The 23,665-nt window shown below is 43.5% G+C and overlaps 3 protein-coding genes and 1 non-coding gene across 5 annotated transcripts; 2 read left to right on the forward strand and 2 right to left on the reverse strand.

The window, feature by feature from the left end:
* Positions 1–992: 992 nt before the first annotated feature.
* On the reverse strand, positions 993–3,763 carry LOC127761368 (probable ascorbate-specific transmembrane electron transporter 1). The gene is made up of 4 exons (XM_052285649.1): positions 3,501–3,763; positions 2,339–2,387; positions 2,056–2,258; positions 993–1,586 (listed from the first exon to the last, which is right to left on the reverse strand). Exons 1-4 carry the CDS (start codon positions 3,642–3,644, stop codon positions 1,278–1,280), a joined length of 705 nt encoding a protein of 234 aa, XP_052141609.1. The 5' UTR covers positions 3,645–3,763; the 3' UTR covers positions 993–1,277.
* A 688-nt stretch (positions 3,764–4,451) lies between these two features.
* On the forward strand, positions 4,452–4,523 carry TRNAP-UGG (transfer RNA proline (anticodon UGG)). Its single transcript has one exon. It is a non-coding gene; the product is annotated as a tRNA-Pro (tRNA).
* A 5,122-nt stretch (positions 4,524–9,645) lies between these two features.
* Positions 9,646–17,143, reverse strand: LOC127763906 (protein SHORTAGE IN CHIASMATA 1 homolog). The gene is made up of 10 exons (XM_052288707.1): positions 16,748–17,143; positions 16,480–16,563; positions 16,315–16,398; positions 16,170–16,226; positions 15,994–16,086; positions 13,581–15,535; positions 12,838–13,045; positions 11,722–12,459; positions 10,053–11,555; positions 9,646–9,968 (listed from the first exon to the last, which is right to left on the reverse strand). Exons 1-10 carry the CDS (start codon positions 17,027–17,029, stop codon positions 9,852–9,854), a joined length of 5,121 nt encoding a protein of 1,706 aa, XP_052144667.1. The 5' UTR covers positions 17,030–17,143; the 3' UTR covers positions 9,646–9,851.
* A 2,093-nt stretch (positions 17,144–19,236) lies between these two features.
* LOC127761494 (uncharacterized) lies at positions 19,237–23,584 on the forward strand. Of its 2 annotated transcripts, none has more exons than XM_052285794.1 (7): positions 19,237–19,393; positions 19,512–19,560; positions 20,751–21,354; positions 21,769–21,961; positions 22,161–22,225; positions 22,304–22,514; positions 23,108–23,584. In XM_052285794.1, exons 1-7 carry the CDS (start codon positions 19,244–19,246, stop codon positions 23,453–23,455), a joined length of 1,620 nt encoding a protein of 539 aa, XP_052141754.1. In that variant the 5' UTR covers positions 19,237–19,243; the 3' UTR covers positions 23,456–23,584. The 2 variants fall into 2 exon arrangements, with proteins under 2 accessions (XP_052141754.1, XP_052141753.1); XM_052285793.1 differs by having other exon boundaries at positions 19,512–19,556; positions 20,751–21,358.
* Positions 23,585–23,665: the final 81 nt, after the last annotated feature.

The following is a 23,665-nucleotide window of genomic DNA, read 5'->3' on the forward strand; positions in this document are numbered from 1 at the left end:
ATGTAACTACAGATTCTCAGAAGCTGTGGACTGTTTGGGGCAGCTTCTAGCAGAAGCAGCTTTTGGGAAAAGCTGCAGCTGAGAGAAGCTCCTCCAAACAGGGCCTACAAGTCCGATGAGACATCCAAAGTCACCTCGCCATCAGCGATGCCAATGACTGTTTGGTGGCGCCACCACCTACCGATGCGAAGGATCATGAGACAAAATACGATTCAAACCACCAACAAATTTGCCCTTTTGTGTGACAGACTTGGAGAGGGTATAGGTAGGCTGAACTGCAACGATGATGTGAGCGGCTATTGGATGGTGGAACAGGAGGACATATCAAGGTGGGAAAGACAAAGCCAAAGTAAAAAAAAAATCCACATGCTGGTAGCATGGGAAATATGATATGAGCGGAACAAACGAGTATTTCCAAAATCAAGAAAAATCCTTGCCGCAGCTGCTAGACAAGATTCAGAATGAAATCAAGCTATGGAAAATATGTGGAGCTACAAATATAGCGAGATTATCGGCCTAAGATGTTTTGATTGATTAGTAGCTTTTTTTCTATTTTTTTTCTCTGCCTCTTTTTCCTCTCTTTTCCTCTTTCACTGTTTGGTGATCTTGTAAATACTCCCTCTATAAAAAACGAATCTAGAACCGGATGTGACACATTCTAATAAAATAAATTTGGACAGAGATATATCCATTGTAGTACTAGGATGTGTCACATCCAGTACTAAATTGATTTTTTATAGGACGGAGGGAGTACTTTCTTCTTCCCTACTTAATATAACACCTGCTTTGCTGGCTTTAGTTTCACCAAAAAAAAAAAAAGCCCAATCCAGACAGCTACCACGTAGCATTTTCACCTATCCTCAAATTAAACACGTTAAAAAATAGGTTTGTCCCAACCCGATAATCCATGTCCCTCCAATCAAACGCATGCTTTCTTACTCACATTAACACAAGGATTGTTGGCCAATTTGAGGAATGCCACCCCTCACGGATTGAAACGAAAGAGAAATCAGCTCGGACGGCTAGAAATGTTCCTTTACACGAACATGGCATGGACGGTAGTGACACGTCCGACGCCTTCTATATTAATATAGATTAACCACATAACAAATACACACACAACAAATATGCATATTTCCTTTCTTTGTATGTCCAGTATGTGCTTTCTTTGTTTCAAGGGGAGTTATATGAACACCAGCCACCAGGTCTCACTGTGGCAACAACAAACTTCTTTGGTTGTGTTTGTATATGCTGTAAAGTTGTAAACTACAGATGCTCTAGCTTTCAGGGATTGGAGCATACTCATGCGGTTCTTCAACGCGAGCAGGAGAAACAGCAGCAACCACGACGGAAGCACCGAATAGCACAACAATCAAAGCCGTGAAGTTCACCAAAAATGCCTCTGCGCCATATTTGTCGAGCCCTGAGCTTTGGAGGAAAGTGAGCTTCTCAAGAAATCCGAGTTCTGCGGTGGCCAGGGCTAAAATGTAGACGAAGAGCCCAAACAGTATATGCCAAGGAAGAACACCCTTCCTCACGCTTGGCGAAGCACGGGGGAAGAAGAAAGCAACAAACCCGAATATCCACTGCAATAGATAGGCGCATTTTACAAGAAGTTGTCAACAATCAAGTAAAATTATATAAAAAAAACACTCTCACCGGGCAGATATCAACTACTACAATAAAACTTCACAGTTCAATAAATGTGTTGTAGATCTTTCAGCTCTGAAAAGCAATCCATTTTTTCATGTCTTTCGGTGGCCAGGAAATTATTGGTACTAACAGCTACTGGTGTCTGCTAACTTATTCAGATTCATGAGTTTTTAGTTGTGAACAGCACAACAGGATACAGAGTAATCATTTAACCAAACACATTCAGAAATTGATGCAACATCATAATTGACTTAAAAAAAAAAAAACTCTCTATGTGCATGCTTTACCAGCTATTTTACCAGTTGGTTCTGTTGTAAGTTGACGGTTTCAGACAAATCATAATAATTGGACTAAATCAATGGCTTATATGGAATAGAATTGCTGCCATATGCAAGGGGTTACCTGAATACCATACAAACAAATTGTTCCAATCCCAAGCCAAGAATGCAGACTGTAGAGGTTGGCAATTCCACTTTCATTGTGAAATTTGAAAGCGCAGTATATCCCAACCGCACCGAATACAAGGGCAATTGCATGGAGAATTAGATGGATCAGCTTAGTTGTATCATGCTTCCAAGTAGGAAGGACCTTGTATACCATTATAGCTGCCAAAATGGAGAAGGAATATTACTAAAACTTTTCCACGAACCACAGAAATAATAATAATAACAACAAAACAACTTACCTTCACTGCCTAGGATTATATAGCCAATAAGCATAAGAACAGGGTGAACCTGCAATGTCTCAACATTAGAGATATGGGCAACCGATTTGAAACGCTAATGTACAGTAGTATCCTGAATTACTAGTAGTAAGGAATATGCAAATGATTAGAAACTGCAGAACAGAAAAGAACCGAATATACAGTTTAAATTTTAAAAGGTCCATTTACCGTTAAGTCCAAGTTTAACGTCTTTTAAATTGGGCATGCAAAATTAGGTGGCGCGTTTACAGAAATGTGTAGCAAGTTGAAATGCAAAATACGATTGCTTTTTAACATCTTTCTCTGGACCAATTGCATTTTAACATGACGTCATGACCCGCTTCATCTGATATGAATTCAACATCATGCAATCATTATTCAGCCCTCCATTTTCCCCATCAGATGGACAACATGCCAATGTGTTGACCAACATGGATGCATGAGCATAAGAGCATCCATAATTCAATACCCAACAAAAAACATGCCAATGTGTTGACCAACATGGATTCATGAGCATAAGAGCATCCATAATTCAATACCAAACAAAAAACCAAATAAAGAATACACCACATGGTGCCTAGTTCAATAACCTACTCCATCAAGCAATCAAACGAACCCTGATTAGATGTTCAAACTGAACGCTCAACACTTTGGCTAACTTAACACATGCAGCAAGGCCTGCAAACTTATGAAAGTCAACCCAATTCTCATTAAGTAGTCACAAATCCGAACAGGTTAGCTAAAAAATTGCTTAACTACATACGTGTAGCGGGGAAAGAAAGCAATCTTAACAACAATTCATCTGTTCATTCATAACCGATAACACAACCTCCACAGGACTAAAATTTAAGCACTATCCTAATCACCATGGCAAAATTAACAGCAAAAGGTAAAGCAGATGCCATCAACATCCTGCTTTTCTTGATCAAACGCCAAACGGATACGACGGCCAAAGTATTTTTGCGCTTCCTTCCTTCCTAATAAAGCTACCTACCCCTACTGGATATGACTCCAAAATTTTCTTTTGGGAAACAAAAGAAAAAACAGCGGCACCCAAAATTGTCCATCCAATCCAATATCTCGGGACGGTATCACTAGAAAGATAACTAGAGAGACGGGGGGCAGACGAGAATCAAGTACTCACGTTGAAGATGAGGTTCTTGTTTGTGGCCTCGAAGGCGAGGCCGCCGCGGAAGTGGATGCACCAGACCAGCACCATGGCGGCGGCCGCCACGGCCAGCGCGTGCGCCACGTACGTGAACGGCGCCGCCCTCTCGCCGAGCCCCATCGCGCCCCGTCTCCTTCCCCTCCTCGCTTCGCCGCGGCCGCGCTGTGCCGTGCCGCTGCTACCGGCGGCGGGTCTCGGGTGAGTGGAGAAGAGAATGCCGGAGCGTAGTTGTCCCCCACCCCCAACGCCTCCTATAATTAATACTCCCTCCGGGAAAAAAAATAAAAAACAAAAAACATTTAACCGCCCGTCTTATATAAAAAATTAAAAAGATAAGTTATGTATAAAGTATTAATCATGTTTATCATCTAACAACAATAAAAATACTAATTATAAAAAAATTTCATATAAGACTAAGACGTACAGTCAAACGTTGAACATGAAAATTCAGGGTTTGTACAAAATGAGTACTAGTAAAGGGATATTTTGGTCTTCTTCAAAAAATCCCCGTGTTGTTTTCGTGGGTTTCCGATGAGGCCGGAAGGTGCCAATGTACACCAATCAGTTGACGCCACGGCTGTATACCTATTGATTTGTAAGATTGTTGTGTATGAAAGCATGATAATTATATTTGAAAATGGAGATTAGAGGTATGTAAAAATATCATATGCCTTCGTTAGAGTGAAAAGGCAGCGAAGGGAAACGGAAGAATCTGGTCTGATCCGTGACCTTCGTGTCTTCGGCTCCGTGGGATTTGGGAAGAAAGGAACCGGCCGCCGGCGGGGCCCGGGCATGACGAGCGACGGCGCGAGAGATGTTGGTTGGTGGGAAGTACTGGAATGTTCAGGCATAACAAGAGTTGGGATTATGCACCACGGCATTATAATAAACTGTTAAAAAAGTTTTATATACACATTTCTCAACAAAGGGCATTTGGTCTAGTGGTATGATTCTCGCTTTGGGTGCGAGAGGTCCCGAGTTCGATTCTCGGAATGCCCCCACTTTTTTTTTTCAGAATACAAAATCACTTTTTATTTTCAGAATACAAAATGTGTTTTCTTGGACATTGACAAGTTCTTTTTTTTTAGTTTATAAAATGTGTTTTCTTGGACATTGACAAGTTTTTTTTTCGGTTTACAAAATGTGTTTTCTTGGACATTGACGAGGTTTTCAAAATATACTTGTGGCTACTTATTTGTATTGTAAAATATTATGTCAAAATTTATATTTATACTTTAAAGCATCTGCACAACCGGGCAAACATAAGATAGTACGAAAAATGTTTTTTTTTTCAATTCAAATGTCCACATGGTACTTTCACAAGGTTACAGAATGTGTTTTCTTGGACATTGACAAGGTTTTCAAAATATATACTGACTTATATTGTAAAATATTACATCAAAATTTATATTGTATTTTTAAAGTATATGCAAAACCGGGCAACACATAACATTGTATAATCATGTGATGATTAATCTTGGTGATGAACAATTGTCAAAGGTGAATGTTTTAAAAAAAAAATACAGCGAATAGTGTTTTCTGTTGGTGAAAAGTGCGTTGGTACTATGTGGCCGAACTAACTAGAGGGATTCAGGCGGCCTGACTGGGTGACCCGATGGTTAGACTAGAATACTTTGGGTTGGAGTCGGTTTTAAGTTGTTTTCATGAATTTTTTAGATTGCTTCATATTTATAACTTCTAGATTGTTTCTATTAGTATGTGATAATATCGTGTGCTGATGTGAGTTAAGTTGGTGCGAATTGTACTCAAATACAATTTTTTTTATTCATGTGCAGGTGTTGCTGGAGACCATAGGAGTATAGCCGGTGATGGATCGAGACTAGGCTTGGGAGAAATTAAGGTCTAGACGGCAAATGATATCACGCGGAATGCTCAGGCTAGAGAATAATGCACCTGGAGGTAAAGGTTTCTATATGATATATACGTGGTGTTGTGTATGTATGAAAAATGAGTCAAATTTGGATTGGAGTTCAAGTTTGAAAAAATTAGAGTGTGGAGTTGTATGGGAATGTTGTTTTTCAGGTTTCGTAAGCTTCCTATGTGATTAGGAGTCCTAGTTCTAGTTGGATTCGTGGCTAGGGGCAGCCACGTTGTGAGTATAAATAGATGAGGAATTGAGACTGGAAGATATCAACTTTTTTTTTTAAAAAAAAGAAAAGTTAGGGTTTGCTTCGAGGTTTCGATTCTAGTTCGTGAGTTAAGATATGAGTGCTTTAGATGCACTTTATAAACATATATTAGTGTAATAAAGTTGATATATTTTCAAGAGTTTCGTACTTTCGTCGATACATGTTTTTTTTGCATACCGACGGTTTGACCAAAGTTCATTGGGTGGTCTAATAGGCAGCATGGCAACGGTCAAACCGGCATCAATCTAGCTGTGTGATTGGTGTAATTTCGTTAAGTTTAACTATAACTTTTATTTCCACTAAAAGTTTAGATTTTCGGTGTTCGTACCATTCATCTCTCTAGTAGGTTTGGTTTATGTATTCGATCCTATCAAGATAGTACGGAAAATGTTTTTTTCTATACATATGTCTACATGGTTTTTGTTGTGTGTACCATAGTTAATACTCCCTCCATCCCAAAATATAAGAATCTAGGACTAAATGGAACATTTCCTAGTACTACAAAACTAGATAGGCATCTTACCATCCGCTCCTAAGTTCTTATATTTTAGAATGGAGGGATTAGGATAGTAACGATGTTTAAGGTTTTAAATGGTTAACTCTAACTCCCTCCGTTTAAAAAAAACCCAATTCTAGATTTAAATTTGGACACACCTAGGATTGGATTTTTTTGACGGAGGAAATAAGTCCTCAGACATGTTCAAAACAACATGCTTTCGTGCTTCCGTGACCGGTATGAGTAGCTCACAACAGTTATTTGCAGATAGTGGCAATGATTCCCTAATTTTCAGCAGCAACAATATACGTGCTTCTTAAACTGCTAAATAATATATTTTGTTAATATTTAATTAATAATTAAATAATTAATATTTAATTAATCGTGCGCAAATGGCTCATCTCGTTTTTTCATATTCTCAGCTGATAATACCAGCGTCTCCCCTCTCCAGCTCTCCTTAAAAGAGCCTCTGTCTCCTAAAGGCCTAACTAGAATTTGCTTGAATAATTTGCTACTGCAGCCCAGCACAAGCGACGCCATACATGCGCGACAAAAGATCCCAAGCGGGCCTGCTGTGCTGTGTACAGAAGCGGTCTATAAACCTACTGGGCCATCAGAGTTTGAATGCCCTCGCGGCTGGCCCTTCTCCGGCTGACCGTGTGCCGCGCCACCTGGCTGCGCCGCCGCCGACGGCTGGCGCCCGCTACTCGGCCCCGCTGGTGCTGTCGCGTCAGACCCATCGCCGCGCACCCCCACCACCCCGCCAACACCAGCGCCAGGCGCCACTCCCTGGCCATGCCCGGGCTCCCCTGTCGTCTCCGGAGCAGCGGCGCCACTCGCACCGGGCCGACGAGAGGGAAACCGCCCGCCGCGTCCTCGGAACGTCCCGCCGCCGCCGCCGCGTACTACTGCCCGCTTCGCGATATTGCGGATCGGGCCAACCGCGGACGAGCGCGATGCCTGGAACCCATGCTGCGGGTGCGGGCCTTCGTGCCACGGGTGTCCGCGCGGCGGCGGCGGCGGCGGCCACTGGCGTTGTTGGTAGCCCTGAAATGGCGCGTGCGGCGGAGGAGGCGGGTGGCGGCCCTGCAGCAGCGCGTCCGGGGGCAGCTCGCCGATGTTCACGAGGTACTCCGCCGCGAGGCGGCCGGCTCGCAGCAGCACCTCGTCCCTCTGCTGCGGCGTCATGACGACGTGCGGCGGCGCGGCCGCTGCCGGGTGGTGGTGGTTCCGTGGGGCGTTGGGTCCGGTACTCCCTCGGCGGAAGCCCGCGCCGTGGTTGTTGCTGTAGCGACCGAACGGTGCCGCGTTGTTGCCACGGGGGTTTTGGCCTCCGGGCTTCATTGCCTCGACGATGGCGACCGAGATGGGTTTACGCAGACAAGAAGAACGACAACGCGGCACGATCGAACTCGGGAATTGATCGCGGGGCGCTGGTGATTGATAAAGGCGCTGGTGATTGATCGAGTCCGTGTTAGATACGGGGCCTCGGAGTCCATCTTAGAGAATGTATCGGACACCAATTCTGAGCCTCCCATGTATGAAATCGTTGCTAGTATATTTGAGGAATTCAAAATTGGAATAAGTTCACTTTGTGACCCTCAAAAGCGATCGAAATATAATCTGTGACCCTAAACCACAAACCAGATATCTTGACCTCCAACCTCTTAAAACCGGTGTAATTTGACTCCCTCGACGGTTTCTCCTACGTGGCGGTTTTCACCGGTGGCATTAAAAATAAAAATATGTGTGTGGGACCCATTTGTCATTCACCAAAAATATGGGTGGGATCCACATAAATCATCCTGCCTCTCTCTCTCTTTCTCTTCCCTTCGGCGAGCCGCGAGCGTGTGACGGCGGCGGCGGCGGGCAGGAGCCGGCAGCGACGGGCGAGAGCCGCCGGCGGCGGCGGCTGTGGGCCAGAGCGGCGGCGGCGGACCGAAGATGGACGGAGAGCGACAGAGGTAGGCTCGGCCCATTCCACCCCGGCGACGAGGTCCCGACGATTTCTCTTCCCATTCGGCTGGCGGTGGCGGTGGCGGCAGGCCCAGCTCCCGCCCGTCGCCGTCGATGGCCGCCGCATCTACCGCCCTCGCCGGCCCTCGGCCGCCCGCCCGCCGATGGTCGTCGTCCCGTCCCCACTGCCCATCGATGGCCGCCGCATCTACTGCCCTCGCCGTCCCCGCCGTCGCTCCAGCTCCCGCCCGGCGCCCGACCCACGGTGCCATCGTCAGCTCCCTCCGCCATTCACGGCGCCGCCGAGAGGACAGAGCCTATCCTCACCTCCACCGGCACGGCGCCCTCACTAGGGGACGAGCTCCCTCACGGCGCCGCCGCTATTCCTGACCGTCGGCCGCCGCCGCCACTACTCACGACCACTGGACGCCGCCGCCGCTACTCCTGACCGCCGGATGCCGCCGCCGCTACTCCCGACCGCCAGACGCCGCCGCCATCCCCACTGCCACTCCGGTGGTGAAGAGAGGCTGGGGGAGAGAATGAGAGAAGGGAGAGAGGGAGGAAGAAGGGGAGGAGAGAGGACGACATGTGGGCCCCACATGTCATCCTCTGTGTGAATGATAAATGAATTATTTTTTTATTTTTAATGCCACCTAAGCGCCACGTCAACGCCACGTGTAAAGGAGACCCGGTCAAAACCGCCACGTCAGCAAAACCACCCTCCAAAACTGCCGAGAGAGTCAAAGTGTACCGGTTTTAAGAGTTGGGGGAGGGGAGGGGGGGGGGGGAGTCAAGATAACCGGTTTTGTGGTTTAAGGTCACGGATTAGATTTCGATCACTTTTGAGGGTCACGAAGTGAACTTATTCCTTCAAAATTTCCCCTTCTTCCATAACGACTGAAGTTCCTTATTGGGCCTCTAGCTTTTGAAGCCATTCTTTTCAAATCTCACGGTAGACAGGGAAGCCCTCTTTTTCTGGCGTAAAATGGCCTTGCCCCGTAATACAAATGATGCACCATATGTTTATTATAGGAGCTTTGCCACTGATAGGAAACGATTTGGTACATTATACTGGACCAGAGCAAATCTCTTATTATGGTTGCCTCGGATGTCCTGTAAAGAGAAGTCCACACCCGCAAAAAATCATCGACATGCAGGCTACAGCCTACAGTACATGGAATAAGTATGCACATCCGTGTAAAATATGGGTTGACATTTCACAGATAAATGGAGTGCACTGCACCCCAGAAATACCCTTTTTATCGTAAGCTTTTTCTTTGTTTGAACGAAAGGACACAAGCTATGCCTATTGCACCAAAGAGTAATAAAGAGGATAAAATAGAAGTTTACAAGCAGAAGAGAAGAAGGAAGCAACACAAAAACGAAAAACTCATGCAAACTACGCTAGAAAATATCCTCCAGGCAATGTCCTGTGACTAAAGGCACTGGTCTCGAAAAGTTAGCCTATTCAATATGCCATTTAACCTATACCGCCAGTGCTTTTGAATGCATGAGCGGCTTTTAGGTGTAAATCACTTCTTTACGTAAGTTAAGAGTTTAGACATATCTTCATGGAATATCTTTACAAAATAAAACACCAGCAACTTAAATTTGAGGATACAGGGACAGGAGCTTATCTGACCTGACATGAAAATCTACGTACTTTCCTCTCGAAATCTATTTGAGGATAGGGCACAGGGAGCTTATCTGACCTGACATGATAATCTACGTACCTTCCTCTCGGAATCTTTTCCGGAAGCCACACCCAACACCAGGGCTGTTCTGGTTTCGCCAGACCAGCTTGCTCTGTTTTTCCTTCCCATATGTAACAAATGAAAGTTTCTGCACAAAATTATCCAGGTTTTATCTTCATTGCATCTCAAACACTAGAAAATTCACAATATCAGAAAATGTTTCAGCACGTACCTGTCTTGCTCTCTTGTCAATAGGAGTCCATGTTGGATCAATGGACGGTTCTATCCTCTTTTTGTGACTTGTTGGTTGTACATTGAAATCTTTCCTTGCTCTGCGATTCTGTGCTTTAGCTCCTTCCTTGCCTTTCCCATAATGCTGAGTCCCAATGGAAGGGCTCTGGTCCCTCGAAGGAGTGTCTCTATCTCCTCGGTATCTGAAGGATTCTTTAGGTGGAGGATTTAGAATCTTTGAGTTGCTATCTCTCATTCTTGGGATCGACATACCTGGTGAATTACTACATCTAGATCTCTCCTGACGTGCTTTTCTCTTTGCACTCATTTGCCTTAGATAATCAATTTCCCAGCATGACCCCTGTGAAGTTGCATGGCTACCAAAATCTAGTTTCTGAAAAGCAAGCGAACTTGCTGGATGTTGCATAATTTCATCTCTTGGTTCATGATATCTGTTGTCCATATCATATCTGTAAGAGTCGTCTACAGTACCTCCATGTGCAAGCCCCTTCCATGTTTGTTTTGTACCTCCTGAAATGTTCCACTCACCAGGATCATCGTTGATCTCAAATGCAGTTGAAAATACTGGATTGCTATGAGTTCTGCTGCAAGATGGTCTGCTTGTGTGAAAAGTGCTTTTGCTTGGATGCGTACCACCAAATTCAGGTTGCCAGGGTAAGTCGAATGTGTCCACCATATTGCCAGTCCTTCTGTTATATGCTTGATTATTTGGTGTCAATCCATTGCTGAAATCATCATTAATGACTTGATTACCAGGTATTGCATCCACATCATGCTTCTTTTGTTGATAAGAGAATCCCTCACTTCTCATATTCAAACTTTCGTCGAATGTAAAGACATCTGGGAGCTCGGGAATTGTATTATCCATGTCAGAGAACTTCCTCAACTTAGAAGGTGAGAATACCTCAGCATGTTCTGCATAGTCACCAGGTATTTGGTTTAGAGAATCAGAAAAGAGGAGCTTATTAGTTGGTACTGCACAAGCCTGCAATGAACGCTGTTTCCTTTTCCTCGGAGACTGCAGGAATGCACTACTGATATCTGAATCGACTGAAGAGCATTCAGTCATTACAGACCTTGATTCACCTAACTCACCAAATTTGCACAAAGCATTAAATAGGGAAATGATCTTTGGAGACAAAAGATACTTTCCAACTGCTTGAATACGGCGCTCATGTGGCCAACTGAGGAACTCCACAAGGCTGCCTCCAGAAGAAAGTAACATATATGCAGACACGGGATTGATGGAAGGGAAACTTGTGAGAAATGATTCAGCCAGGCTTTCTGATTCAGGTATATCTGGAAGAGGAGCTTTATAACAGCTAGTCACATTTGTAATGCAATTGAGAATTATTTCATCTGTTGACCTGGGTGTGTGTGAGAAGAACAGCTGCAAGTTCATGTCCAAACTAGCAGCTGCAGTATACAATGAATCAGATGAGTCCATTACAGCAGAAAGGAAGTCAGCTTCTCCCTCAAAGACCTGCAAAAGTACAAGGAAACTGTTCTCTTATGATAGATCAAGAATTATCACATTCACACCAAACCAAAACAGACAGGTGCATTTGCATCAATAACATAGCAATGGCCTGTGATGCTAACTATATACGAAAAAGTAGATACTTCTAGAGGGATACAAAATTAATTACCATGATGCAGCCAGTGAAAGAGAAACTAACTGACATCAGAATGTTGGTCGCAATATTCTCTACATTTTCTTTTATACCAGATGTCTCTGCTGATGTTGTTAGTTCGTTGGCCTCAAAGAGCGCAGTCTCATACCATACTAGGCAGACAGCAGCACTGAGTATCAGATCCACAGGCAGATCAATATCTCGCTCCACGACCTGCATTCCTCCTTTCTCCAGAGCTAGTATCTGCTGATAAGATGATCTTCGTGAAACAAGCATCGTCTTTCCATGATTTCCAGTATTTACAACTATCACTACATCTGGGACGGACAGTCTTCCTGGCATGATGCAGTCATTTTTCACACAGGAAGGTAAGTCAGTAGTGGACTGATTCTCTTGAGGGTCTTTCAGCACATTGGCAGATACAGAAGAAGTAGAGCTACTCTTCTCAACTGTGGGTACACATTGTGAATTGACAACAGGTTTATTACTCAGTGTTTGCTGTATATGTAGCTGTTCATCAGCAAGCACAACGTTATGTGAATCAAAAGTATTCTTCTTGTTAAGATTTTGTAATCTGTGTGGTTGATCATCTGGAAGCAGTTCTTTTGTAGCATCAGCAGCAAAATGTTTGCTTCGTTTTTCTTGAAGACCTTGCAGTTGATTTGTTGCTGGTATGAAGTTTAACGAATCAACAATACGCATTTTATTCATCCTCTCCTGCAAATCCTTCTGAAGTGTAAGCAAAACTTTATCCTGCAAATAGTGAAGCATTCTTAGGAAGTTAGGATGTTCCATGTTGATCATTTGCTACAAACACCTACTGCCCTATTACTAAGTGTAGGCCCTCAAAAACAAATATGTGGGGAAAAAACTCATTTGTATGGTTTTCCCTCTAACAAGATCATGCAGGAAACCCATGCTCAATTGAAGTACTCAACTACAATGGATAGAAGTTATGATTACAGAGCTGAGACTAAGTGTTTCATATTACAATGAGCTGTGTGTACAAGATATAAAAATTTTCATGTAGTGCCCCCCTCCCCAACACATACAAAGGCTGGCTTAATAATAAACAACATGATTGGCATATGACAACAGAATAAATGGCAGCATGGAGTGAGTGATAATCACCAATGTAGATTTCAAATCCTGGTCTTTATGGTTGTCCTTGACTAGAGCAACTGGAAAGTCCTTGCCATCAACTTTGACATAGAGGAAATGCAGAGGTGGCAAACCATCTAATTTAGGAGCGAGAGATAACAAGGTAGATGATTTATTCGGGCCTCCATATTCCAGTATGATGCCAAACTTGTCAAAAGGGAATGAAGCTGGAATGTTCCTTCAAAATGATGACAAGAATGGATATGGCATAATATTTAATACCAGACAAGCAAAAACTAAACTGTGCATATAAACAATTTTTTTGACAAAAAGAGCCAATGAACTTCTGGTAAATTTAAGTTATTGTAAAAAAGACCCCAAAAATATGTCTAAACTCTAACCACAGTTGATCAACAATATGAACAACCAGTGCAAGATGACTCAGTGGCTCACAAGGCAATTGATCCTTCTTAAAGGGCAAGCTACTTCTAAAAACATGATCGTCTTGTAATATGTCCATGACTCCATGCACTAAGAAATGAAAGTTGTGGCAAACATGGAGGGACTGTTAATGTAACACATTCATTTAGCTCACCAGAATGAATTCAATAAATCCTGCACTAATTCTTGTACAGTAGAAAAAGGTACAGCAAATAACTAGCTAACCCCCAAGAACCAGCCTATCTGCTTGTTGAAGTTGATTTGTAATAAGAAAATGAAAAGCAAGGAATTGGAAAGAAAATTGGCTTGGTTTATTTATCAAATGGACTTACTTGTTATCTAGCAGAATGCAATCTGATTTCAGTAATTCTTCCAGCACCCAAGCTGTAGAGTTTGTCTTGTTCACCAGATCCACAAAAGTTGTTGCAGGGTTTTGTCCAAACTCAACAAATGTCATCCTCATGGATGCTAGCTTTTGACCCAGTGGCAGCCAGAAAGCTCTATCAGCAACTATAAGGATCTTTTGGTCGATTTGTTTATTAGATCTCAGGATAGTCTCAATGCATGACAATGACGGATGAGATTCAAACAGTTGCCTCTCAGATTTCCTCTGTGCTTCAGAAATGGACCATAGAATATGTTTTAACCTCTCAGGAGTGTTTTCCAAGCTTCTAGTCAGGTTGCTAATGTACAAATGGGCCGCATGCAGACCAAAGAAACATAAGTAATATGCAACCTGCTTTAATGCATACAGTACAATGAGTTCCATCTTATCTTTGTGTTCGCAGTGATTGTACGAGCCTTCTGAACCTTCTCCCGTTATCAGTTCAAGAAGTTTCTGCTTTGAGATTCCTAAACCTTGCCCATCTGAGAAAGAATGCCTCCAATATGTGCTTTCTTGCAGAGCAGATGTATAGCTTGCATGGATTTGTTCTATAAGGCCTTGAATAAGATTTGAGGGGCTGACAGGATGAATTTCTATGAGTTTGTCAACCTTAGCCCTGGTTGAAAGAGATAATGCTTGCTCTTCTGAATGCGGGACATCTAAAGTAGAAGTATTCTCATTATTGGTTCCACTCTTAGTGGCACTTCTGACGTTTAAGTAAAAATTTAGGTCACCAGAATGTGATATTAACTCAGGGAAGGAAGATGACTTTTCTGGACTCGGTCTTTTCATGGAACTATGGTTTCTAGTACCACCTTCTTGTTCGCATTTTTGAGTTGCTTCCAATTTTTGTGGATCATGAGACAGTGGGGCAGGAACATAAATATTGCTATGTTTATCCTCATCTTGAAGCTTTGGACTTCTCTGAAAATCCTCCAGAAAATCGCTAACAAATACTGATGTACTCTGACAACTCCTTTGCAGCTCAGAACTTAAATGGCAAGTTTTTGCCTCCTCAACCATGCTTGCATAAGAACAACAAATCTCCCGGTTGCATGGTCCTTCCAGTAAGAGATGCCAATCCAAATAAATTCCATCAGATGCTGATAGAGGGTGTGGTTTTAGGGAGCATAGTATTTCTTGAATGGGAGGGACCCTAGACCTAACTGCTATATCATCATTTAAAATAGGTGTAGGCAGTGACCTAAATGTATCATCAACCAGTGCTAACTCGCAGCTAACCATTGATTCATACAAACGTCTTGCTGGATCAAAATCATCTTTGAATATTTCATCAGATATATTCATCTTAGTTGTCTCTGACTGAACAAGCATTTTGAATACATTATCTGAAGGAAAATCAATGATCTGTACCTCCTCTAAAAGAATGGAGCAAGGCAAGTCTGAACAGGTGCCATCAGGCTTGAGAGGGTAGAGTGCTGAATTTTTCTCAAGCAGAATATTGCCATTGATCCTCACAACATCCATTTCTACTGCAGCTTTGATTTCTGCTGGTTTATCTACTTGAATGTCATGGCATGGTGCATCTTCACAAACAAAGGTCAGCATGTCCATGTCAGTTGATCTCAAGAACTCGGTTGATTTAAACACTGAATGCTGAATCTGTGCTTCATCCAAGTGTCTAACAACATTATCAAAAACACCGTATCTGTCAGTCTCAGTCAGACAATCGTCGAGCTCCCAAGAATTCCTACTTACTTCCAATCGAGGTATTACTGCACCATGATCTAGTGCTGCAATCTCCAAGCAGCAGTCTTCTCTCAGAGAAGAATGGCCATTGCCATCATTGTCTTTTACAGGGACCTTTTCTACTTGATACACTGACTCTGCAAGATCAGATTGATATCTTATTTTTATGTCGGTCTCAATATCAATGAAATCCTGTGAGAAACAGAGACGAGAACGTGAGCATGATGTATCAAAGAATATGTTTGAGTTAATAAAACACAAGGGAATCAAATCAACATGTTCACCAGCAGGCATAAGCAACTTCAACTGATTTATGTTTTTGCAACTTTGATGGTATGATAGTGATAGTTACATAATACAGAAATATGACAGGGAGGATACAAATATTACTAGTGAATCCACAATTAACACAAAAGGTAGGAGATAACCGCTTATCATGTTATTGTGTAGAAGTATATATTTTGGGTGATGCGCGCATTACAATCGAAATACAACATGGTATAAGAACGGAAGTATCATAACCATTTAACTCTAAGTACAACATGTTCATATGTCTCCCATAGCTGAACTGAAGCTCCATGCGCATTATTGATCTTTTGGGAGTATAGAGGAGCGAATTATTTGATATTGTGATGAGATGATGTAGTTACCAAATGGATTTTCATATCTGGAACACGAAGCAACAACATGACACCACCACCAGACTCCTCTTCACCAAAGGATGCAATGTCTTCTTGCAAAGCCTTAGACACCAGAACAATCGAGTTTGAATTTGAAAAGGAAACAACATAATAATATCAACCAATATCACTGAAACGCTGCTCACCATTAGGAGATCCACCTCTACAACCTCAAATCTAAGCTCCTTCAATTGTTCCCACCTCTAGCACCACATAATGCATAAATCGAACATCAATTCCCTAAGAACAGTCAAAGCATGTACAACGCTAGCAAACTAACTACTATGTCACCTTCATAACTGAGGAGATCTCCAGACCGTCTGATCTAGAGCCCTCCCCCTTTTCATCCTTCTCGCGGTTGATCACGCCATACCCCTATAGAAAAACAAAAAAGTGTTCGCAAATGCTCCATAGGAAATTCAGCCTACAGAATCCAAACATAAAAACTTCACTTGCCTTAGGGATTCTGAATGCACCAAACTCCCATGAGCTGAAATCCTCGCCGTATCCGCCTCTGTCGTACAGGAAGTCGTCCAATACCTGCGTGAAGCAGAATCTAGCAGATGAGCTGTTGCAACTCACAGATGCCACACGATTTTCTCACATAGAAATATCAATCAACCAAAAACAGCACAGAGCAAGCAACAGCAACCCCGAGCCACCCCCAACCAAGCCCCGCACGACTCGAGAACGCGAAACCCGAATTCGCAGGTGGCTCGCTCACCTCGTCGGCCGCGGGCATAGTCGGCACAGGCAGGGCCTGCGGGATAACCGCGGCGAGGAAATCGGAGAGCGCGGAGGCGATGGGGAGAGGGTCGAGACCATCGTCGGCGACCGTGGCGGCTGGGAGTTCGTCGGCGGAGGTGAACGGGAGGAAGTGGGGATCGGGAGGAAGGGCGGGGACGGGGAGAGAGGGGAAGCTGAAGAACTCTAGGGCTAGCGCTTTGCCGGCGGCGGAGGAGGAGGACGGCGCGAAGTAGTCGGTGGCGAGGAAGCGGGTCCTCATGGCGAATGGCGCGGCGGAGAACGAAGCGAGGGGAGCAGGAGGTGGAAGACGAATTTTTTGGTTTTCAAAATGTTTTGATACGCCAACTTTTGATCTTGGCTTGCGGAATGCGGAGTTGCGGTGGGTTTCCGCTGCATTGCCTTGTGTGTTCTACTAAAAAAAAAAAATGTGTGCTCTTAATTAGCCGTTTCTAAAGTGTAGGAATCCGTTTCAGAAACTAGGCCTAGGATTAATGGGCCGGGGTGGTGGTGCCATTATGGTCGACGTGAACACTCGTGTTTCGTCCGGGAAAAAGTCCACTGTGACTCCCTCAAAATATAGCTCCAATCTAATTTATATTCTTGAACCGCAATACCGGATATCTTGATTCGCTCAATTATTAAAACCATTATAATTTGAATATCTCAATAGTTTTGGAGGATGGTTTTACTGACTTGGCACTTTGACTTGGTATAACCTGTTAAATCATTTTGTGAGACCCTCCTGTTAATGACCCTTTTTATTTCTTGTTTTCCTTCCCTTTCCCCTCTCCCTCCCCCACCCAACTCTAGACATGTCAGCGGCCAAATCCGGCAAGTCCTCATTGCGGTGGCCGAGGGGGATTGAAGGGTTGAAGTGAGGAGGGGAAAGGGACGGAAGACAACAAAAAAAGTTCACTGATGGGTGGGCCACATAGGATGACTCAATAGTTTGGACCAAGTCAAAAGCGCTAAGTCAGCGAAACCGTCCTCCAAAACTGTTAAGAGAGTCAAATTACACCATTTTAGTTGTTGGGAGAGTCAAAATATCCAATATTGCGGTACATGGATATGAATTAGATTGAAGCTATATTTGAGGCCATCAAAGTGGACTTGTTTCTCATCCCGAAAGTGAGTCGTGAGCGTGATCGCCAACACGGCCCATTTCAAGGCGACGTGGTGCGGCCCTTCAACACTTGGGATGGCGTCTTCGACCATCTCGACAGCACAATGGTAGTACTACCTCTTCTGTTCCAAAATATAACAACCTATCTTTATCAAAATATAATAAATTTTAAGTGAACACATGACACTAGGATGTGTCTCATTCGTTAAAGGGCTGCTATATTTTAAAATGGATGTAGTAGCTCATAATTTGATCTGTGCATTCTTTTTTTTTCTACAAATACAAATTTTGATTTGATTTGTTCATTCATCTTGTTAGTATTAATTTGGTTTGATCATGGACACCAAGTCATCAAAGCCTCTGTTTAGCAATGGCCGGGCCGCCGGGGCTCACGTGCTCGTTGGATCGATCCGAAGATTCCTCGTCAAAATTTACAATACTACTACTACTCCATGTCAGAGTCAAAAGACTCAAAACGCCTCCTCGTATCGTGGATTCGTGGTACAGGGGCTCCCCTTCCTCTCCGTGCGCCCGCGGCCTCCGGGTGGCCTCCAGAATCCATATCAGGTGCGTCTCCCACTCGCAGCTCCAACAAACTCCCCGCATGTCGAGCATTTCCCTCTCCATCGATCCAGTATCCCCAGTTCCCAACTACTAGTTTCTTTCAGTTGCAGCGCGCGATCTCGTCACTCTCGTGACCATCTGACAAGTTCTCGGCACGTCGCGGCCGGGTGGATTTCGCATGCGCGCCTGACGAATTCTTCTCGTGAAGCAGGGCATCGATCGCCGGGGGCGATCAGATCACCCGGTGAGGTCGAGCTCCGATCGCTCGAGTGGCGTTGCCGGCCAGCCTGGAGTCGCCGGTGAACGGCGGCAGCAGAGAACCTTCAGCGTAAAAAGGTTTGTCCTTCTCGTACAACCCGCTTGATTCTTCGTGTTCGGTTCCAGCGTCGTCGGATGGGTTAAACCACACTGAAAACTCCTGTGCCGTTGAAGGGGACACAGGACTTAAATCCAGTACGGTTACCAGCATGCCCACGTCCACGTAGTGACGTGAAACAAAAACCAACACAAACTCGTTCGCAGACGTGGACGCGCCCTCCTGAGCGATCGGCGCGAGCGTTTTTAACGCTCTCCAGCGATCGACTGCCGTGCAGCACTCCATCCCGCATCCAGTGCTGTGCTCACCGTGTTGTTTCGTCTCAGGAGCAGAAGGCCAATTCAACCAGCCAACCAGAGGCTGATCTCGCCGAGGAAGCGACGGCGAACAACGCTCGGACCGCGTCAACGATCGAGAAGGCAGAGGAGGGGGAGGGAGGTGCGGGCGGGCGGCGGGTGGGAGGGGCGGCGATGGCTTCGGCAGCCGCCGTCTTCCCGGACGGCCGGCGGTGGTGCAAGGGCGGGAGCTCGTCGTCGTCGCCGGTGACCACCGCCATCTTCCTCTTCTTCTTCGTCGTCGTGGTTGGCGTCCTCGTGTCCGCCCGTTGGATCACCACCACCGTGAGTTCGGAGTTTTCTTTGTTTTTTCTTCGTTTTCGAAATTTCAGTCGAGCATTCATGGCGATGGCGATTCATCAATGTTTATCTGACACTAGTTATTTTATTGGCATGAACGCAGAGTCATCTGTCGATCACCAATCTGGATGAGTGGCGCACAAAGACGGTAGGTAAGCTCCATCCTTTTGTTCAATAGAAAATTGTGAAACTTAGCGAATTCTACTCCTTACCATTTTACTCTTTCCTAGAGTGACAAATCAGGGTGCATTTTTATCATGTTTGCAAACCAGAAATTCTTCCTACAATGAAATATCTGCGGTTGCATAAACAGATTTACAGGATTGATCCATTCTGCATGTCTTTTTACAAGAGAGTAAAATTTTTCAGCATTTTTTCATGTTTTTAGATGTCAGCATTTTTTAGTAGTATATAGTACAACATAACATGATTTACCATACAATCAAACAATAACTGCATTGTTCTCCTTTTATTTTCCTCAACAAACTTCTAACAATATGAACTTCTCTAGATATATGTTTGCAATCTTTAGACTTATATACAAATATGGCCTAAAAGTAACTGATTGTAGCTTATTTGAAGTAATAAAGGCCAGAATGAATTCCGTTACCTAGAAGGAGAGTAAATTTTGCAAAACTATAAAAACTTTCGATGAAACTATATTACAAAACTATTAAATTCCAGCAGCGGCCTAACAAAACAATAATGCACCAAATTATTAGGATACTACATATGTAAATTACGATATCACAAAACTATATATTTCCGCGTAAATTCACCATAAAACTTCAAATTCGGAGGTTATAGATCTCTTGCCTTATTGCCAATTGGATTTCAAAATTTATGATTTTGCGATACTATGATTTATAAAGTTGTAGTGTAGTTTTTATTACAGCTCCCTCCGTTTCAGATTATAAGATGTTTTGACTTTGGTTAAAGTCAAATTGCTTCAAATTTAACTAAATTTATAGACAAATATAGTAATATTTATATTACCAAATTAGTTTTATTAAATCAATAATTAAATATATTTTTATAATAAATTTATCTTTGGTAAAAAAATATTACTATTTTGTTCTAAAGCCTTGGTCAAACTTGAAACAGTTGACTTTGACCAAACTCAAAAACATCTTATAACGTGAAAAAAAAAGAAGGAGTAGTTAATTTGATGCTATATAGGCATGTAATTTTACAATATCATACCTTAAATATGTACATACTTAAGTTCTGTGATAATAATTTTATTATTAGGAAACACTACTGGAGTAATTTCTGAAATTTACTCTGTTTGCGATTATTTGCAATTTTATTATCTCAATTCATATTCTTCCTTCCCCTGCAGGCAATCCTGACCTCCACGCAGGCCACATCCATCCCGGCCACCCCCACCGCGCCGCCGCCCCCGCGCCGGGCCTACTCCATCTCCTGCTCGTCGCCGCCTCTCCGCCGCGACCCCGCCGTCCCGAAGAACATCTCCCAGACGCTCTACCTCGCGCTCTCCTCCCGCCCAGCCTGCGCCCGCGTCCCCGAGCCCCAGCCACTCCCCCCTACCACCACCAACTCCTCCTGCCCGGCCTACTTCCGCTTCATCCACGAGGACCTCCACCCATGGCGAGCCGCGGGCGGGATCACCCGCAGGATGCTCGAGCGCGCCAGGGACACGGCCAACTTCCGCCTCGTCGTGCTCCGGGGCCGCGCCTACGTCGAGCGCATCGCGCCGGCCTTCCAGACCCGCGACCTCTTCACCATCTGGGGCATCCTCCAGCTGCTCCGCCGGTACCCCGGCCGCGTCCCCGACCTCGACCTCATGTTCGACTGCGTCGACTGGCCCGTCGTCCAAGCCGATCGGTACCAGGGGGAGAACGCCACCGCCATGCCGCCGCTCTTCCGGTACTGTGGCGACGACGAGACGCTCGACGTCGTCTTCCCGGACTGGTCCTTCTGGGGTTGGTTAGTCTACTTCTCCTGGTCTTCACATCATTGTATTTTTCTTGATGGAGTGCTTGCAGATTAACATTATATTCTACTGGTTAACATTAGAATGAATCCCAATATCCCACAATCAAATCACAGGTTATTTCCTATGCTGTTATTGCTACGCTACTGTTACTAGAAGTAGCACAATGATTGTGTTCTTCATGATAGTCAGGTCCAGTAAGCATACCATCAGTGTGCATTGTGGGAGGATGCACATGTTTATGTCTGCTGCTGTGTTTCTGACACAGTAAATATATGTGCTTGACCATTGCAGTGCTTAGATTAAAGATCATTCCTAAGACTGCACCAAAATTAAGTATGTTCTTTTTACGCTTTCATTCGGACAAAGCACCAGAGCTTAAATAGACTGTCTGTGATGATAGGCCAGAGATCAACATAAAGCCGTGGGATGCACTGCAGAAGGATTTGGATATTGGCAATAAGAGGGTGAAATGGGTGGATAGAGAGCCTTATGCTTACTGGAAAGGGAATCCAGATGTTGCAACTAAAAGAAAAGAGCTGGTTAACTGTAATGTCTCCAGTAAGCATGAGTGGAATGCACGAATTTACAAACAGGCAAGTATTTGTGCCTATGATTTACTGTGCCTAGTCGCACTTCAATTAAGTTTAATAGTCCCCTGTTCTCGCAAGTTTAGTCCTTCATATTCCTTTTAAAAGAATAATTATATTTTAGTACGTGAGTTATTTATCAAGAAAACAGTTATGATGATGTTTATGATTGATTAGCTATTTTGCGCATGTTTCTCATATACAGGATTGGATCAAAGAGAGTAAGGCAGGATACAAACAGTCAGATTTGGCTAGTCAATGCACACACAGGTGTGTTTTCTTTTGTTAAAAGGAATATAAGAGTCATTTTGCTTTGTTGATAGTACTGACCATTGTGTTTGGTGACAGGTACAAGATCTACATTGAAGGATCAGCATGGTCAGTCAGTGAGAAGTACATTCTAGCGTGTAATTCAATGACACTGGTTGTTACACCAAAATACTATGATTTCTTTTCAAGGGTGCTGATGCCCACTCAGCATTATTGGCCAGTTCGCGATGACAATAAGTGCAGCTCCATAAAGCACGCTGTTGACTGGGGCAATTCAAACAAGAAAAAGGTATCATCTTTTCTATAACATTTAAATATCAAGCAACAAAGTTATGTGGCACTAGATATCAGTTTTGATCATGATTGGCTATTTCTATGAGCTGAAACACATTGGTCAACAACTATTAATTTGAGCTGAAACTCCATATTCACAAACTACTTCATGTGATATGCTCACCCTGATAGTGTGGGAATCTTTTGCAAGATAAAAAATTTAAAGCTTCTAATGTTCTATAGAAAGTGATGCCCTTCCTTTATCTATTTAATATAAGCACATTGATGGAGCTGTAAATAATTGCATTGTTTTTCTCGTGTATTTCATCTGAAAGTTTTGTGCAATAACCAAAGCATTGATGAACTAATATTCAAAACTCGAAATTATTTCTTGATGGGAAGTTATCAACCGTAGATCTTAATCCGTGCTGACTTGTCCAATATTTAGTGAACTAGAAATTTTTACTTGTCTTTTCATTAGTAATGATCATGTTTGGAGTCAAAGGTTACATTTTTCTATAACATAGAATATTTTACCATATCGTCCTGTGATAGTAATATTTATATGAAAAGCATACTCTCATATCTCCCTTATAAAAACTGTTGAAGGCACAAAAAATAGGAAAGCAAGCAAGCAACTTCATTCAACAAGAGCTTAGTATGGACTATATATACGATTACATGTTTCACCTGTTAACTGAGTATGCTAAGCTCCTACGGTTCAAGCCTACCAAACCACCTGAAGCTATTGAGATCTGTCCAGAGTTATTGGCATGCCAAGCTATAGGCCGTGAAAGGAAGTTTATGGAGGACTCTATGGTTAAGTCTGCCAACGATGCAGGCCCATGTGATCTGCCACCTCCATTCAGCCCTGAGGAATTCAAAGAATTACAACAGAGGAAAGAGAAGTCAATGAAGCAGGTGGAAACATGGCAGCAAAAGGCTTCGCAAACCTGAGGATAGCAAGCATTGAGAGTTCACTGTTTTTCCTTTCCTAACGACATGCATATAAAGTTTTGGTCAATTATTTAGGGTCAATGGTCTATACACATATTCTGTAGTGGTAATAATCAAGAGTTTTTCTTATTCGATTGAATCAAATGCATAACATCTATAGAACTTACAAATGGTTCTAATTCTCTCCTAACACCCCCCCCCCCTCCAAAA

Source organism: Oryza glaberrima, chromosome 2 (genome assembly GCF_000147395.1).
Source record: "Oryza glaberrima chromosome 2, OglaRS2, whole genome shotgun sequence".
NCBI lineage: Eukaryota > Viridiplantae > Streptophyta > Magnoliopsida > Poales > Poaceae > Oryza > Oryza glaberrima.